The sequence below is a fragment of the Primulina huaijiensis genome, chromosome 8, assembly GCF_012295235.1.
Source record: "Primulina huaijiensis isolate GDHJ02 chromosome 8, ASM1229523v2, whole genome shotgun sequence".
NCBI lineage: Eukaryota > Viridiplantae > Streptophyta > Magnoliopsida > Lamiales > Gesneriaceae > Primulina > Primulina huaijiensis.
Window position 1 is genome coordinate 4347771 of NC_133313.1, and position 17792 is coordinate 4365562.

Here is a 17792-nt window from a genome sequence, read left to right on the forward strand (position 1 = left end):
AAAAAAGTTTAGGAGCTTGGTTGGAGGTTTGATTTATCTAACACACACTCGACCCGATATTGCATTTTCTGTTGGTATGATTTCCAGGTTTATGCAACATCCCTCGAAGATTCATTTTGGAGCAGCAAAGCGGGTCTTGCGTTACATTGCTGGAACAATGGAATATGGCATTTGGTACTCAAAAGTTTCTGATTTCAGATTATGTGGCTTCACAGATAGTGATTGGGCAAGTTCCTTGGATGATAGGAGAAGTGTTTCAGCAAGTATTTTTAGTACTCTTGGATCTGGTGTAATCACTTGGAGCTCAAAGAAGCAAGCCACAGTAGCATTATCTTCCTCAGAGGCTGAATACATCGCAGCCACTGCAGCAACGTGTCAAGTCATTTGATTGAGAAGAATGTTAGCTGAACTTCAACAAGAACAAGAAGGACCAACTGAGATTTTCTGTGATAACAAAGCAGCAATCTTTATGACAAAAAATCCAGAATTTCACTCCCGAACAAAGCATATCGATATTTGTTTCCATTTTATTCGTGATTTGGTTGCAAAAGAGGAGATAATGTTGAAGTATTGTAACACTCATGAGCAACTAGCATATATATTGACAAAGTCTTTGCCAAAAGAGAAGTTTGTCCACTTTGGAGCTTTCCTTGGTGTGTGCAACTTTGAATCAGGGGGGAGTATTGAAGAATGAGTCAAAGTTTATTTAGTTTACATGTCATGTTAGTGGCTCAAGTTTATTGCTTAGTCAATTTGGTTAAGATTTAGTAGATCTCATAGTTGGATAAGAGGATTAGTAGCTTAGTGGTTAATATTTGTTTTTATTTGTTTTACTCTGTTTCTATAAATAGCAATGTAAATGGGTCTTTAATTAATCAAGTTGAGGTTCACGTAAACATCAGTGTGTATTTGTCCTCTTCTTTATTACACTTATTTTCTGCCTAATATTCTTCTTCTCCAACAGGGGCTTCATTGTTTGTCGTGTCGGCAACGTTCCAGTGTAGAATTCGCAAACGAAGGATTTGTAGTTGAGCTTAAATCTTTATATACTACATGAAATTTCTTTTGCTGCAAATGGAATTTCAAATTCTGTCGTATAGACAAATATTGATTATGGTTTGAAATCCTACACCGACAACTGTTGAATTTTAGATTTAGACCAAAGTATATATGTATCTGTGTTTGTGTGTGTAAAAACATATGTATATATATGTTAAATAAAATATTTCATTATATTTATATATATAATTTCAAATATTGTGGAAGTACCAGACGACATATCTAGTTACAGTTACTCCGCATTTAAAGCTGAGAAGCAACACAGTATTCAAAATCTGAATCATGGCACCTCCATTTGAAGGCACAAGAAAACGGCATGTAAGTCCACTGTTGGTTGAAAAAGAAAAAAAGCCTTACAGTTCACCATTTACATCCATTTTGTTGTTGTTTTTTTTTTAATACCATATCCCAAATACTTCAAAACCCACAAACACCACGTCGGAAAAAATAAAACAGAAAAAAGTTCACGTCCTTAACATATATAATGATGATGAGACATACACCTTCGATTAACGTTAATGAAAATATTTTGCTGCCCNTATATATTGTGTCGCGTTATAGATATTCACATTAATTTATTTGAACGATGGATTATGTGGTTTATTTACATTTATTTGGAAGATAAAATTAATTTGTATGTAATGATCAGTGTGTCGTGTGAGTCTTTCCTTTTCCCTTTTCCCTTTTTTAAATTAAGTCTTGAAATTATCTCTTTTTTTTTTCGAAATCTATTTATATATACGCTTTTGATCCAATTATGGCAAAGCGACATGCTATAGTATCATGATATGAGTTGTATGTATATATTTCGATTTGTATATATACTTGTACATGTTATTAGAGTTTGTGTGATATATAGAAAATAATACTTCTGATGAATGTAATGTAAGCTTATGAAGGTGGGTATAAATAATCTATTTTAATTTTATCAAAGTTTTCATTAAATAAATAAATTCTATAAAGATTTATTGATTGTAAGTTTATTACCTTATCAATTTCAGACGTTTTAATCTTCTCTTTTCTCAATAAAAAAGAAGGCCGGGTACCATATACTTTATTTTTATCAATATCAAGAAAAAATAAAATCTAATACGACACGCACCAAGAAAACCAACGGGGTTGAATACTTGGTGGGGATCAGCCAAGAGAAAAAAGAAAACAAGTAAACCAAAAGCTAGCCATACCAACAATGCACAATATAATTAAAAGAAAAAGGTTAATCAATGGTAGGATAAAAGGGGTTCTTCTCTCTATACCATTCACTAAAATCACCACTTCTTAAAGGCTGTGGCAGAGGAAGAGAAGAAGCAAAAAAGGTCTAAAGATTAAAGGGGCAAAAACACTCTCCGTCTCGTATAAAAAAACAAAGGTACAAATCTTTATACTAAATCCCTACTCACATAATCCCCTTTTGCCTCCATATGAAGTAGAATCCAAGTTTCTTGATTCTTTACTCTTATTATTTCTTTTCATCTTTATGTGAAAAAAAGATGAAATGATTATGAAACAACCCTAAAGTTCGCTTCATTTTTGACCTCTTTTGTAGCCTTAGTTTACCAAGAAATTATACATGCACCTCAATCCCACATGCGTATACTTATAAATTGAGGTGGGGGTTTCAAGGGTTTGAGGGCTTCGATATATTATTATGTATAGAAATAACAAGAAAGAAGAGAATCAAGAAAATATTTCACCTGACATACATCATATAACTCATAATATTAATATTGTTCAGGGTTTCCAAATTCAGGAGCCATCTGTTATCCAAGAAATGCAGCAACAAAATAGTACTGATGCTTATATTGGAGTTGGAGGTAATGTGGGTGGAGGATCAACTTTAACATTCCCTGAGATATCACAAATCCTACCTCCATGGACTCACCCCTTCAATCCGGTCTTTCCGACCCGTGATCACGACCCGTTTCTTCTTCCTCCACCGCCGCCAGCGTCGTGCTATGGTGGTTTGTTTAATCGAATGGCTTCTGGGTTACAGTTCGGGTACGACGGACCAGGTTCTGACCATCAAATGAGGCTTATCTCTGAATCCTTATGCCAAATGGTCAGCCCCAATTCGGCCCCTTTTGGGCTTCATGCTGAGCTGCAGAAAATGACGGCTCAAGAGATTATGGATGCAAAGGCTCTTGCTGCATCTAAAAGCCACAGTGAAGCTGAGAGGAGGCGTAGAGAAAGGATCAATAATCATCTAGCTAAGCTGAGAAGCTTACTCCCTAGCACCACTAAAGTAAGAGAAATGCAACAATTGAATTCAACACTTTATTGCTTTTATCATTATTATATTACTGTACCATCTAACTTATTCACATTATCAGTGTTCACACCAAACCTAAAGTTTAGTTTTGTGTAGTCTTTTCTGGGTTCAAAGATTTTTCCAAGATTACATGCTAAGATTCTTCTTAGGTACTTATAAAAGAACTGGATTTCATATGACTAGTGGATATATGATTAGGTGGGAAAAATGACATAAAGGGCTCTCATTTTATATCATACAGTACTTTATCAATTTTGTAATTTATTCAATAATTTCTTAACCTTTTTTATTGACGAAATGCCACAAAATTCCAAGTGTTGGTTCCGAGAAATTTGAAAAAGGGGACGGAGGGAAAGGGAGCAGGCGTCAATATCGCTCAGTTTGATACAATAAAGAGAAACCAAGAAGCAGTCCAAAAGCTTCCATGGAAAATTCTTGCCGGAATTTGCTGTCAAAATATTTAATAGAAAGATTCTTAAAGATTAAAAAAAGACGGACAAAGAAGCATTCTTGTCAGTAATTCGGCTCGTTTTTTACACTTTATTATTACCTATGTTTGTTTCCCTGAACCCCACCCTCGACATTTAACACCGAACATACTAAAAGAAGCAGGATTTTGGTCCCATGATTCAAATCTGTTACTAGCTAGCCATTTTCTGCAAACCCTTTTATCCGTTTATCCACAAACATTGTGATATATGGCAACTGTTTGGTAGATTAATTGTGTAGTTTGTTTTTTATTTCCAGTTTTCATTCTTCTTTATGGAATAAATTAATTCTCTTGAAAATGAAACCCTTCGTTTCAACAACTAGATTTTACCCCACCCCTAAAAATGTTTCCTTGTGTATCATACGCAAACTTTCATCAAAGGTGTATATTATGCTTTTTCAGACAGACAAAGCTTCATTACTAGCAGAAGTGATCCAACAAGTGAAGGAGCTAAAGCGCCAAACTTCTCTAATAGCGGAAACTAGTCCGATCCCTACTGAAACCGATGAACTAATCGTGGATAATGCATCAGAAGAAGATGGTAAATTATTGATCAAAGCATCGATTTGCTGCGAGGACCGATCTGACCTCTTGCCAGACCTAATCAAGACTCTCAAATGTTTAAGGTTGAAAACTCTGAAGGCCGAAATAACCACACTTGGTGGCCGGGTTAAGAATGTTTTGTTCATTACCGGAGATGACGAAGATTCGAATTACCATAATATTACTGATAATGAAGATCAGATTCTACAGCAGCATGAATACAGTATAAGTTCAATACAAGAAGCACTCAAAGCATTGATGGAGAAATCCAATGGTGAGGAGTCTGGTTCTGTAAGTGTTAAAAGGCAAAGAACCAATATCAGTATCCTTGAACACGGGTCCCTTTAAAAGATACTATATGCTAAAAATATCGCTTTTTTTTTTTTTTTGCCTTCACATTTTTAAATTTCCCCCATTTCTAAAATGGTGTGGCTTTTGGGTTGTGTTTTTCTTGATAAATTACATATGTTGGCAAATTATTTTGACATTAGTCACAATATCAAAAGGGAAAGATATATAAATATATATATCTTGCTTAGTGTTTTGAATTTGCTTATCTTCAAGGAATTTGATGATAATGCAATGAACCACAAAACATATATCGCTACCACCACAGCTATCGCAGCTAAGGCAGCCACCATGAGTGGCAGTCCTACCGCCCACGTCCACCGCCATCGCCTCCACGTATTTGGGGTGTCAAGCTCTACCGTACTAAAATTCTTCCGACGAGGAACATGCTGTGTTTTTTGGAGGCACTGGAGGTTGTGACCAATTTGTGGGAATTATAATTTATATTTATTAAAGCAAAGGCATGTTACACTTTGTCCCTTTTTTATTAATTTTATGTAATGGTCAGCATATATACACGTTGACCATTGGTGCTTTATGTATGGAATTATATTTAGTGCAAAGATTTTTATTTGTGTGATAAGTTTAAATATCTAATCTTAATTTACTTGATTTGCTTCTCTAGTTTTTATTAATTTGTGATGATTATATATATCCATTAAAGAAAAAATCTTCTTGCTTCTCTTTTTTCTATTTAGTATATTTTTTAACTGTTAAAATTAAGTTTTTTACTTTATCTACTCTTTAACAAAATTTCATCTCGTACACTTTATTTATTACATATCCGTTATTTGGTCTTGGAACAATTACTATATAGTATTTTAGCTACCTATGCTCTTCAAACTATTTTATAGAATTCGTCTATCCAGAATTTTAAATCTTTATACATTAACATCATTTATGTTATAATTTTCATTTAAATACATTGCATATTTATAATATAGTACTTAATAAAATAATTTTTTTTTTCAATTTTAAGCATTCTAATTATCAAGCGTGTTGTTTGTTGAGATCAAAAAAAAGTTTAGAGTAGTGCATGAAATCTTTTAAAATTTTGTGAAAACTCGAGTTGGTCTTAACAATTATTAGTTGTCAATGTCTTTTTTTGAACGACTAAAAGTTACTAGACCACATAAAATATTTAAATTTCTGAAATGGTCATGCTAGACTAGTGATACAATGTAAGAAAATATTTAACAGTGCGGCTAGATAAAAGCAATAAACTAGAAAAAATATAAAGCTCAAATCAATGAGGCACGATATTTATCGATGTTCAAAGATTAACAACTCCAACGTCACATTTATTCCACTTAGGAAGAGATTTACTAAAAGACTTTGATTTATATTATCATTGTACAAACCTACTTCGATTATGATTTATCAATGCCTAAATCGAAACTCTTATTGAAAACTCAAACAACATTGAAAATAAGTCTAGCTGTCTTTGAAACCTTTGGTTAAGACAGATACAACACAACTCTTCAATAGATTGCTTTGAATGACGGAGTTGGTGAATTGGCACAATTTGATCATTGGTGATTTGATATGGAAAGTAATCATGTGCTAGTAGTGAACAACTTGATATTTGAAAGAATAAGAGTGTTCGAAATATTATATATTGCAGATTGTTAAAAAGCTTCAGTATTTTTTATTCTTTTCGTCGATCTTGAATCTGCATATTGGTACTTGAATATCTCCCAATGGTCATAACTTTTTTAACGATCATATATACTAACATCCTACAGGATGACATTGTCAACTTCTCATTCATATCACACTGCAATTAATGCTCATTTATTCATTCTTTTCTTTTAACGACTTTTGATTCTGAAAAGTTGATTTTCACTTGACATATTAGGAAACATTACTATCAATTGAGGGTTGATAAGATATTGTGCATGATCTGTCAATGTACTTTAGCTGATATATGTGTCCAAATAGGATCAGTTTGCGGGTTGAGGTTCTGATGAGGTCCGGTTGGATAGAAGCTAGTTTTAAAGCAGTTTGACTTGTACAAATTAGCGAGAGTGCAATCCATCTCAAATTCTCAGCATCCATCTAGAATCTTGATCATATTTCATGAAAATAACAGCTAGACTTGAAACAACTCAAGACAGTCTGTTATCACTAAAACTACGATATTTTCAATCTAAAATTTTCCTCATTTTTAGTGATGACAAAACTAAACGGCTGGACTAAATACAATATATACAAGTGAGAAGTTCAAATATCGAACACAATTTAAAGAAAATAATGTATTTCATTGAATGACCGAAATTACATTTTTACAGGTGCGGAGAAAGTAAACCTATTACACCTATAAAATAAAGAAAAACTTATTTCTTAAAACTTGAGTCGTTGCTACAACTGTCACCAACTTTCTTTCTTCTCGCCTCTTCCACATATCTCTGCCTCTTTTTGCTTTCGCTCGCTTATCCTCTTCAAATTTGGCTTTTTCAGCCTTCCTCTTTTGCTCTTCTAACTTCTTATAATCTTCCTTCTTTTTGACATCACCACCTTGCATGTACTCCAAATTTTCTTGAAACTGGCTACCAAGGGTGGTCTGTAAATGATAAAGACTCGCATCCATATGATTATTTAATTGAGTGATTTGAACTGAAATTTCAACGTTCATATGGACAACTTGATTCTTCATTGTGGTCTAATCAATGCTTAAATTCAGGAAGTGAATCCCAACTCATATATAGCACCTGAGATTTGAAATGATCAAAGGAAACCATGTGAGAAAAGTGTTTGATCTCCAGATTGTTGACAGATTTTGACACGGCTTGAATTTAATCCAGTAGCTGTTGCGGAAAAGAATCTCCTTTAGCGAGTTCATCTGGCTCAAATAAATTATGGTATTGGTTGGGTCTCTACAGAAGAAGTTCGAATCACAAGTTCTCCATCGGTCAGTATTTGGGGAGAGAGATCCTCATACATCGTGTTCAACTGTTCAGCAATTGGAGTGGTGATTGAACAAAGAACTTTTTCTTCTAGATGTGTCTCAGCCATTTCTGCCATTGGTTTGCGCCTTGGTTGTACTTATTCAAAATTAAAGTGAGACAAAGATTTTACCACATCATCCACATGCATGAGTTGAATTTCTGAAAAATTTCAAATATGAGATGAAGAAGGAGGAAATGCATGAGCTGATCCGCCAACTTGTATATTTTTGGGGAATGGATCAACGAATAGATGTTCCGAGTACCCAAACATTTTGTTCAAACTTTGGAATATTGACCTCTGGCTTGATTGGGATAGGAGCAACTTGAGTTTTGGGCGTGCTTCTATGGAGGGGTTCTCAACAACCTGATTTTATAGAGTTCCTGTTGGAGTTTCCCCTATGGGTATCTCAACCCCTTGAATTTGTGCTGCTACGGCTTGAGCTGGCCACCAGTGAGAGTTTATTCACTGTCAAACAAGCCATGAAAGTCCTCATCCTCTTCTATAGGCAACTCATACTTGTCTTTTCATCTTTACAACAATGGAAATGGATAGTGCATCAATTTCAAGATGTTGAATCACCACAGCATAATCTCTAGCTTATGGATTGTGTGCATTAAAGTTTGCCCTCTTTCGCTTTATGATACATCGCAACACACTTTCCTTGAGTTTCATTTTTATGAACTCATGTCGTTCCAGGGCTTCAGAGATAGAATCAGTCTCAGCCCGATGCAATTTCTTCAAATTCAGTGATCGCCTTGAGCTTTCTTTTTTCGTGAATTACGGAGAAATGGAATCGACCCGTTGATCAAACATGACAAGTATTTCTAATTCGAAAATTTCTTCAACACACTGCATGACAACATTGATAGCGGCTTGAGTGTTTGAAAGCTTAGACTGTTCAACAAGTATGCATTTGCGTTTATCATTAGGGTTAATGGCAGACAGTATAGACTGTGTGGTAACTTCTTCACGTTCCACAATTTTAACTCATAACAAGTTAGATATTGGGACGGATAGCATTGGAGTTGGATGGATTCGTTCCAACACATGCTTGATCAGTTTGATTTTCTTTACTTTAGGCTTTTCATCCTTTTTCTTGGTCTCTGCCTTCTTAGGTCCACCAAAAACTTGGGCGTGGGGAACCTTATCCCTACTCGCACCAGAGTCTAAATCATCAGAAGACAAAACATGCTTCCTATTGGCTTCTCTAGATGGTGTCTTGGTCGGCTTGAGTTTCCTTTGGGCGGCTTCTTGCTCCTTTCCATTTTCTTTCTTGATTTCCAATAGCTCGACGCCTTTTGGAAAATTATTCTTATTGTACATCTTCCCGGAGATGGTATTCATCATTTTGATAGGGTGGAGCTTTGGAACATCTTCAGTGTAATTTTGTGTTGTTCGAGAAGATAGCACAGAGGAATGTCGAAGCCATGAGACTTCGGTTCGATTTGTTTTATAATAAAATAGTTCGATTATTTTGATTTCATTTATTCAGTTTGGACAATTATTTAAATTAGTAATTAAATAATAATATAAAATTTTAGATATTATTTTTTCAGTTAATTTTTTATAAAACATTTAAATCTAAAATCGAAATGAATTAAATAAATATTAATCAACTAAAATTAACAAATTTATATATAATTCACTAAAAATTATTTTATAAAATATATATGACCTATATAAAAATAAAAAATTATTAACATAATTAAATTTTGGGTATTTTCGGTTTTTGACACATAATCTTAAATCTAATCATATAAATTTCATTTTTAGCATTTGTATCCAAAATAAAAAAATTCGGTTGTCGGTTCGATTCAGTTCGATTAACTATTTTTCGGTTTGAATTTCTGGTTTCCGATTTTAACAAAAGTTTGAACACCCCTACCATGAGACATACTTAAAACTTAATGGAAGAAGGGAAAATATATTAAGTTTAGATGTTAATATGAGATATGTAAATGAACTTAATCGAGATGAATACAATGAAAATTAAATGGCTCAAATTCGGATTGAAATACATATAATCGGGCTCGAGCTCGATTCAAAGTTCGAAAAATTTAAAATGTTTTGCTCACGAGCTATTCGAATCATTAAATTCTCGAAATTTATTTATTTTATATATATTTATATTATATTAATAAGATATCAAAGCTCGCGATCGGCTCGCTAACTATATATAGACCAAAAAATTTTAGCTTGAGTTAATTAAGTTAAATTTGAATTAAGTATTTCTGAGTCGGTTCAAAAAGCTTGTGAATAGGCCCATCTCGTTTACATTCCTTGACATTGGTTAAAAAAATTAAAGCTATTTGGCGACGCACAAAGGCCAATGAGTCGCGTTGCGAAAGGACACTCCGCGCTTTAGCGAAGTTGAGTGTAAGATGCGTCGCGAAATGTACCAATGAAATAAATTTTCCGTCAAAAATTTTCGGCAATGCTTGCTAAGCGTCGTGAAATGATTTACCAGTTTTGCGATGCTCTATGATTATCTTTCCGCGACACTTTAATTGAGTCATGTTGCCAAAGGACCCAGAACGTTGGGGGGAAAATTTTCCGCTACGTATCAACGACGTTGAATGTGCTCTATGTCGTCAAATGCTTACATTTTTTGATGCATTAGCTTTGTCTAGTCACCAAATTACCCAAAATAAATGTGAGAAAATGAACGCACATGATTCGCTATTTGAGTGACGCTGAGCACATTACGCGTCGTCAAATAGTATCATAAGAAAACATTCAAAGTGTGGTGCGTCGTGATAGATCATATTTCTTGTAGTGGTAACAAACACTTTCCGGTTCTTCTTTTTCTTAAATGATATTTTATTATCTCTGGATCTTATCTTCTCTTAGGGTTTTTCTCATACTTCTTTGGCTATTACAATCTGCAATGAAATGGTTCTTCTTTTCACAGTTAAAACAAGCTTGATTATTATAATCTTGATCTTTTTTATGATAAGAATTAAACTTAGATTGATTCTTTCTCATAAATTTTTCAAATTTTTAAATAAATAATGACATGACCTCATTACTTATCAGGTCAACAAATTTTCTGCTAGAAGACTCTTCAACATTGGTTAGTGTAGTGGTTGTAGTGGCTAGAGCTTTGGTAGGTTGATGGGTGGAAGGTTTTTCTTCTGTTCGCATCCCCAGATTGTACTAACAAGGCTTCAAATCTGCAAACAAGTCATGAAACTCAAGTTAGTTGAGGTCCTTAGACTCTCTCATTTCTACAGTATTTATGTCTCATTTTCTAGGTAATGCTCTCGTTACCTTAAAAGAAAGTTCACAGTTAGAGTATTATTTGCTAAGAGATTTAAGCGCTATTACAATGCTACTAAATCGTTCATCAAACTCATTCAATATCTCGTTGGGCTTAATTTTTGCATTGTTAAACTTTTGAATCGCCAATGTCAGCTTTTTCTCCTGTGGTCATTTCCTTCACAGAGTTGGTTGGTTTTTTCCAAATCTATTTGGCCGTAGAACAATTCTTCATTTTGCTAAACATTTTTTTTTGGCAAGAGTCATATAGAAGATATCTTTGGTCACATTGTCTAATTTAGCTTTCTTTTTATCCTCAGCGTCCCACTGTGCGTTCTCTAACATGGTTATGGTAGTGTTGACTTTAAGGATCTTCATTGGACAATAAGTGATGACATATCATATGTCATCATTTTGTTCAGCTACATGTGCATGCATGTGTATCTTCCAATCATAATCTTCTTTAGAAAATATATGGATCTTGTAAAATGATGTCATTTCAATTTATGAATATTATAGTTCAAAAAAACTCCGGTCTGATACAAATTGTTAGGATCAAGCGCTGACCACTAGACTAAAAGCTACCACTATTAACCAATGCACAACATTATTTCCTTATACTCATAGCAGAGCAGAATACACCTACATGAATACTAATGGGTCGAACTGTTAGGGGAGGTACGTGTCTATCTACTGGTGTTGTCTCATATTTCTTAAAGATCGATCTTACAATTTCCCTACCGCCGACCATGTCTCCGACAAAGATAGTATTACTCGTTAAATTTCATAGTCGAGCTAGATTCATTGATTCAAAGTTAATATTTTGTCAAAAGCATAATTTTGGGTTTACTGATCAGATAATTATAAATAAATGTATAAAATATTAAAATTTTATTTTTGGCTCAAATAAAAATTCAAATTCAAAATAAATTTATTTGTTTCATCAATCCAAACACAATATTAAAAAATTGAACAAGAACAATAGTAGAAGCCGGAGGAGTGCTGGAAACCACCAGCCCCCACCGATACTCTATACCCACTCCCTAGCCATGGCTTTGTCATGTTTTCATGACAATTAATTCTTTCTTCTTCTTCTTTTTGTAAGTAGACCAATTAATTCATGTCGGCCTCAAGTGTGAGGTTTTCTCATTTTAGTAATTTCTGTTTTGGTGAGTTGATTTAGAAATTTTGAATTTTAAAGTTATTTTTCTAATAATTTCGATTATTTTTTCATTCTACAAAAAAATGTTAAAGATAGGGTTCCCTTGTATTTATGCTGAGGCTAAACTGATGAAGAGTTGATGATGTATGAAATGACTGAAAATGGAAAGACATAATGGAGAGACATGATATGTCTCCCGTTTTTTTCAACATAGGTTTCTGGTTCGCTCGACAGGACGACTTTTTCTTTAATTCATCCCGTTTGATAAATTCAAATGTGGTTATAAACTTATAATCTATACATACTTGGAGTTGACTCTACATAGTTTTCATCTTCGGATGAAACTGAACTTATCAATGTAATAATCACCCTATCCTCTACATATTCTAAATACTTTACCACCATAACAAGTCTATTTTATGTTTTAACAACCTAACAAGTAGCATAAATTGTTAAAAGTTAAAAGAGTGTAAATGGATCAAATCAAGTTGAATATGACAAAAAATTTAAGCTTCGAATTCGACTCGAATCAGTTTTATTCTAGTTCGAGTTCGATTCGAAGCTCAAAAATTTTAAAAAAATTTGCTCGAATTCGGTTTCAATTAAAGTTCATGTTCGAAAGATTCAAACATGTTAGCAAACTATTAGAACTATTATTCGAAAATAAATATTTGAAAAGCTCAAAATTTATTTATTAATATATAATTATATTACATTGATAAAATATTAAGACTCACGAACTATCGAACAAAATAATTTGAACTCGAATTCGACTCGAAAAAAATCCAACATGTTCGAGTACACCTCAAATTAGATAAATTTGAGTCCGAAACAAATATTTTTTCGAATCAGTTCGAAAAAATCACCAATCAACATGATTCATTTATATGTTGCCTACAGAAGCGGACACTTTTTCTAAAATTTTTTAAAAAAAATCCCTAAAAGAAGGGACAAAATTTAAGGAAATTTCACAGCGCCTGCGCACTCTTTGTAACCTCTTGCTTCCCAGTAGTAGGACAATTTCGACTTTTGGTACTGACCCCAAGTCCTCGACTCACAAAGCGTCATTCCCTTGAAAGCGAAGCCTCCAAAAGATGCAGAACATCACCCAGCGTTAAACCTTGTTGTCCGAAAAGGATTTTTTTTCTTTCTTTTTCCTTTTTGCCCTCAAAACCTCCGTGGAATTTCCCATCAATCGCTACACTTCCATTTGCAACTTTTTCTTTCCAATTACTGATCATTTACCGACTTAGATGCAGAAGAATTGTGCATCAAAGTGATCTGGGAGGGGATGATGAATTGGAGGAGAATTTTGAAGTCTTTACAAGTAGTCGTGGCTCATGGGTTGCTCTTCTTGTTTACTACTTTTCTCTCTCTTAAGCTTCATGGTGCTATTAACTATACTTGGTGGTCTGTATTTCTTTTCTCTATCATTTTTTCATGTAAGATTTTTTGGGGGTTTTGTTTATTCCTGTGCTTGATTGTCTGGAAATTGGTTTTGTGGGCTTTTTTTTTAAATTCCTGTGTTTGATTTGCAAGCAATTTTAATTGAATTTTATGCTTGATTATCAAGAAAAGATTGTAACTTTGTATATTTTGAACAAGGGATGTTGATGTTTTATCATTGAGATACAAAATGCGGAATTTTTTGTCTTGATTTGTGTGAATTTCACATGATTGATTGCATGTGGTGATTCCTTGTAGATTATTCTCTCTTCCCCCTAACTTGTCTTATTTAGCGTGTTTTCCAGCTTGACTGCATTTTTATTTTCAAGTAGCTACACCAATCCCTTTTAACTCAAGTAAAAGCAATTTTTATATTTAATTTGGTTGATGTGGTCATGATAATTTGTGTCACGTCTTCCTAACTACTAGTCAAAAGTGATGTTTGACATGAAGCTCGATGGCATAGGAAATTTTTGATGTGAATGAAATGTAATCGTAGTTTGTTGTTTTTCTTTATATTTATAAATTAATGGGTTTAGAATCGTGTATATGTAGTTGTTTTTCATTATATTTATAAATTCATAGATTTTGACTCGTGTATAAAGAATGTCAGACTTGTTCTAGAAGTTCTATTGCTGTTTGGATGGAAATGGATTTCTAAGCTCTACTTTCCATTAAGACTGTTAAACTTGTTTATCAGCACGAATGTGTTACATGATCGCACTAGCTTCATTCATATTTTGTTGATGTTTCCTAGTTTGTCCTTTATTGGCTGTAAACCAATACTTTTCTAGTCATTATATAGCCAAAGAAAATGGTCGAGCTTTGATTATAATATTCCAGATTCTTTATTATATGGTAGTGATTCTACCTACTTAGACTTAAGTGTGTTTAATCTTCCAGGCTTTTTAGACATTGAGTTTTATCTCTGTAGGTTGATATTTTGTCCTCTCTGGTTATTTCATGCGGTTGTGGCAAGGGGGAGATACTCTTTACCTGCCCCATCTATGCCTCATGATCGCCGAGTATGATACCTTGCAATTCATCAATTAATGTATCACTAGTTCACGTGACAAGTAAATGCCCCCCCACCCCCCACCCCCACCCCACCCCACCCCACACCTACACTAACAAAAATTAATGTGTTCTTTTGCGACAATTAAAATATGACTCGCCCTCTTCCATGGCCAGTGGGCACCACTTCATTCTGTCATGGCCACACCATTGCTCATTGCTTTCGAACTACTTCTGTGATCTATGATCTTCTTCATTGCAATATCTATGATCTTCTTCATTGCTGCGATGGCATTTACACTTCTGAAGCTTTGTGGTAATTTGATTTGTGTCCTATTAAGAGATCTTATTATGTATTACTTCTGGGATCCATCCATTTGACAATCTTAAATGTGTATATACTAAGGTGTGAGATGAGAACACAAGCAATGATAAAAAAAAATTATAGAATGAGTTAAAAGAAGGAAAAGGGGGAGAGAAAAAAAGAACTGGTGTCACGCGACTAGGAAGATGTACTCTATTTTTTACCCTTATATTATCAACTCAGGGAATAAAATCATTCAAAATTTTCACAGTGAACACATTAATTATCATACGGGTACCATGAGCGTTACAGTTCTTAATTTTTTAACGGTTTTACCTCATCCACTGCTTAAGGTCTCACACTTAGCTATTTAGAGCTTGGGAAGAAAAACAAGTGTTCCTTGACTCTGCTAGTAACTTATTTACTTACATCTTGAGATTCTTGCTGATGTTGTACTTTGAATCAATTGTTTTTGTTCTTGATGCAGATACATGTGCTTGTCAATCTTTTTCTTCTGCAACTGAATTTTCTAATTAATTATTCGTGTAGTTTTTCATTATCTAATTAGGTTATACGGTTTATACTGTTCAACTTAGGTTCAAGGTTATATCTTCATTAAATATTTCTCTATTTTTTGCAGGTGATGTCACTGGCCTTGGTTGGTGGGATTTATTTATCAATTACGGGTATATACAATTCTCTTTTTCCCGCATTTACTGAACATACTGTCTTGTGTGGTGCATGCTGAAACAGGCATATACCTTATTTCAGTGTTGCAGAGTGCTTTGCCTTTCTTATTTGTACCAAGTGGTACAATCCCGCAATTCACAGACGTCCTCATCTAACAGCAGCCACTTCATCTTCAAGGGATGTTAGATATTTTAACTTGGCTAACGATGCCATGATAGCTTCAGAGGATGATAATGAAGAAAGCAGAACGTGCAGTTTACATGACATTGGTGGGCATGTGATGAAAATTCCACTTATTGGTTTTCAAATCCTTTTGTTCATGTACTTGGAGGTACATCAAATTATTAAAGATTCAGATTTTACAAATGCTTTCGCATGTTGATAAAGAGTTATCATGTTGTCAATTTCAGGGAACTCCGCCTGGTGCTAAATACATTCCAATTCCATTATTGTTTTCTCCCCTTCTTTTGCTTCAAGGAGCCGGATTGTTGTTTGCCATATTTCGGTTTTATGAGAAAGTCATATTATTACTACGCGACGGCAGTTCAAGAAGGTCCTTTAGACTACCTCCAAGTGTTTATGAGTATATGGGTTTCATGCGTCGTGGGTCGAGGTACTGACGTTAAGTTGACGGAAGGTCCTAAACTACATTGTTATATCTATCATTTATTCTTGCTAATTATTTCCAATATCAGGTTATTGGGCTGGTGGTCTATTGATGAAGGAAGTCGAGAAGAGCAAGCTCGGCTGTATTATGCTGGGGAATCCGGGTGAATTTTCTGAAGTTTATTTTTGGACCACTCAATGATTGTTGGATATGTTATTTGAAATAAATTATGATCCAGAAAATATAGTTACCATGTTTTTTAAAAAAGAAAATGCTATCATTGTATGAAATTGAATGACGAATATTGTTTATTTCTCGCAGGTATAATACATTTTCGCCAGATGATGTGAAGAAAATGCCAAAGGCAGATCTTGCGAAGGAGGTGATTACCATGTTGTCTTTAAATAGCTGGAATTTTAGTTTTTTTTTACTCCACCTTTTCTTTATGTTATTTATACTGGTGCTACAAATACTATGTACATGATTGATTGTGGCTGGCATTGTTTAATTTTTTTTTTCAAGATATGGAGACTCCAATCCACCCTTGCTGAGCAAACAGACATCACAAATATTACCCAGAACGAGTTCGAAAAGCTCCAAAATGTAAACTCAGTAAATTTTTATTCATACTCAGCTCGCTACTTTCCTGTTATGTAGTTTTGTTGTGACTTGTGTAGCCTATGTTATTGGATTTATAACACTGTCTCCGATGATGATGGGTGGTGAGAACATGCAAACTGATAATCAAGATAAAGAATTTAAATGATCATATGTTCGGAACACATCGAAACAATATATTTTGGTCAACTAGGCAAAGAATTGGCAAATGTGGTACCCAGCTCATCCTCAAATTCTTGCAATAGATGCCTTAAAATGTGAATATATTGTAATCCTGCTTGTTTATTGTGTCAGGACAAAATCCTGTGTCGAGTTTGCTTCGATGAACAAATAAATATAGTTCTACTCCCTTGTAGACATCATGTTCTTTGCAGGTATTACCTGTATCCCTCTTGATTTTTTGGTCCCAAATAACCTGAGCTTCCCATCTCTGTCTGATTCATGACTTTATATTATGCCTCAATGTCTAAAAATGTTGACACTTCGTTTGTGAATTATAAACTCAGTATCTGCTGCGGAAAATGCAAGAAATGCCCCATATGTCGTGTGTACATCGAAGAACGTCTGTCTGTATACGATGTGTAGCTGCTGGTTTTACCGAGGGATCGCCAGGTAAAGAGAAATAGTGTGGTTGAGTAATTTGAACAAATGAAGCAATGATTCAAGGGGTGATTGCAGTTTTATCAAGTCATTTCACCATCTCAATTTAAACAGCTTGGTTTATAGCATTAATGTGTATATTTTCATGGTAATGTTGGCTGATTTAGCCCTTTTGTCATACTGTTTGGAATTACATACATGTAATACATATCTATCTTCACTTGGGAAGTAACAAGGTTGGCCTTTTTTCCTTTATACTTTTTTGTTTCACATTGTTAGTAAACATGAGCATATGCAGATATTGTGTGGTTATTCGTTGTGAAAATATTTTTTAAGGTTTTGGGCTTTACCTTTCAACTTGGGAGTGAAATCGAGTCGAATTCGGGTTGAGCTTTTAAAATTTTTTATGCTTATGCATGAACTCACGAATATTTT

General features: G+C 34.2%; 1 protein-coding gene and 1 pseudogene across 2 annotated transcripts; both read left to right on the forward strand.

The window, feature by feature from the left end:
- Positions 1-2272: 2272 nt before the first annotated feature.
- Positions 2273-5311, forward strand: LOC140982244 (transcription factor bHLH30-like). Of its 2 annotated transcripts, XM_073448682.1 has the most exons (3): positions 2273-2428; positions 2795-3301; positions 4221-5308. In XM_073448682.1, the coding sequence occupies exons 2-3, from the start codon at positions 2831-2833 to the stop codon at positions 4707-4709; spliced, it is 960 nt and encodes a 319-aa protein (XP_073304783.1). In that variant the 5' UTR covers positions 2273-2428; positions 2795-2830; the 3' UTR covers positions 4710-5308. The 2 variants fall into 2 exon arrangements, with proteins under 2 accessions (XP_073304783.1, XP_073304782.1); XM_073448681.1 differs by lacking the exon at positions 2273-2428 and having other exon boundaries at positions 2472-3301; positions 4221-5311.
- Positions 5312-13069: 7758 nt separating this feature from the next.
- Positions 13070-17614, forward strand: LOC140983152 (uncharacterized; annotated as a pseudogene).
- The last annotated feature ends 178 nt before the right edge of the window (positions 17615-17792 follow it).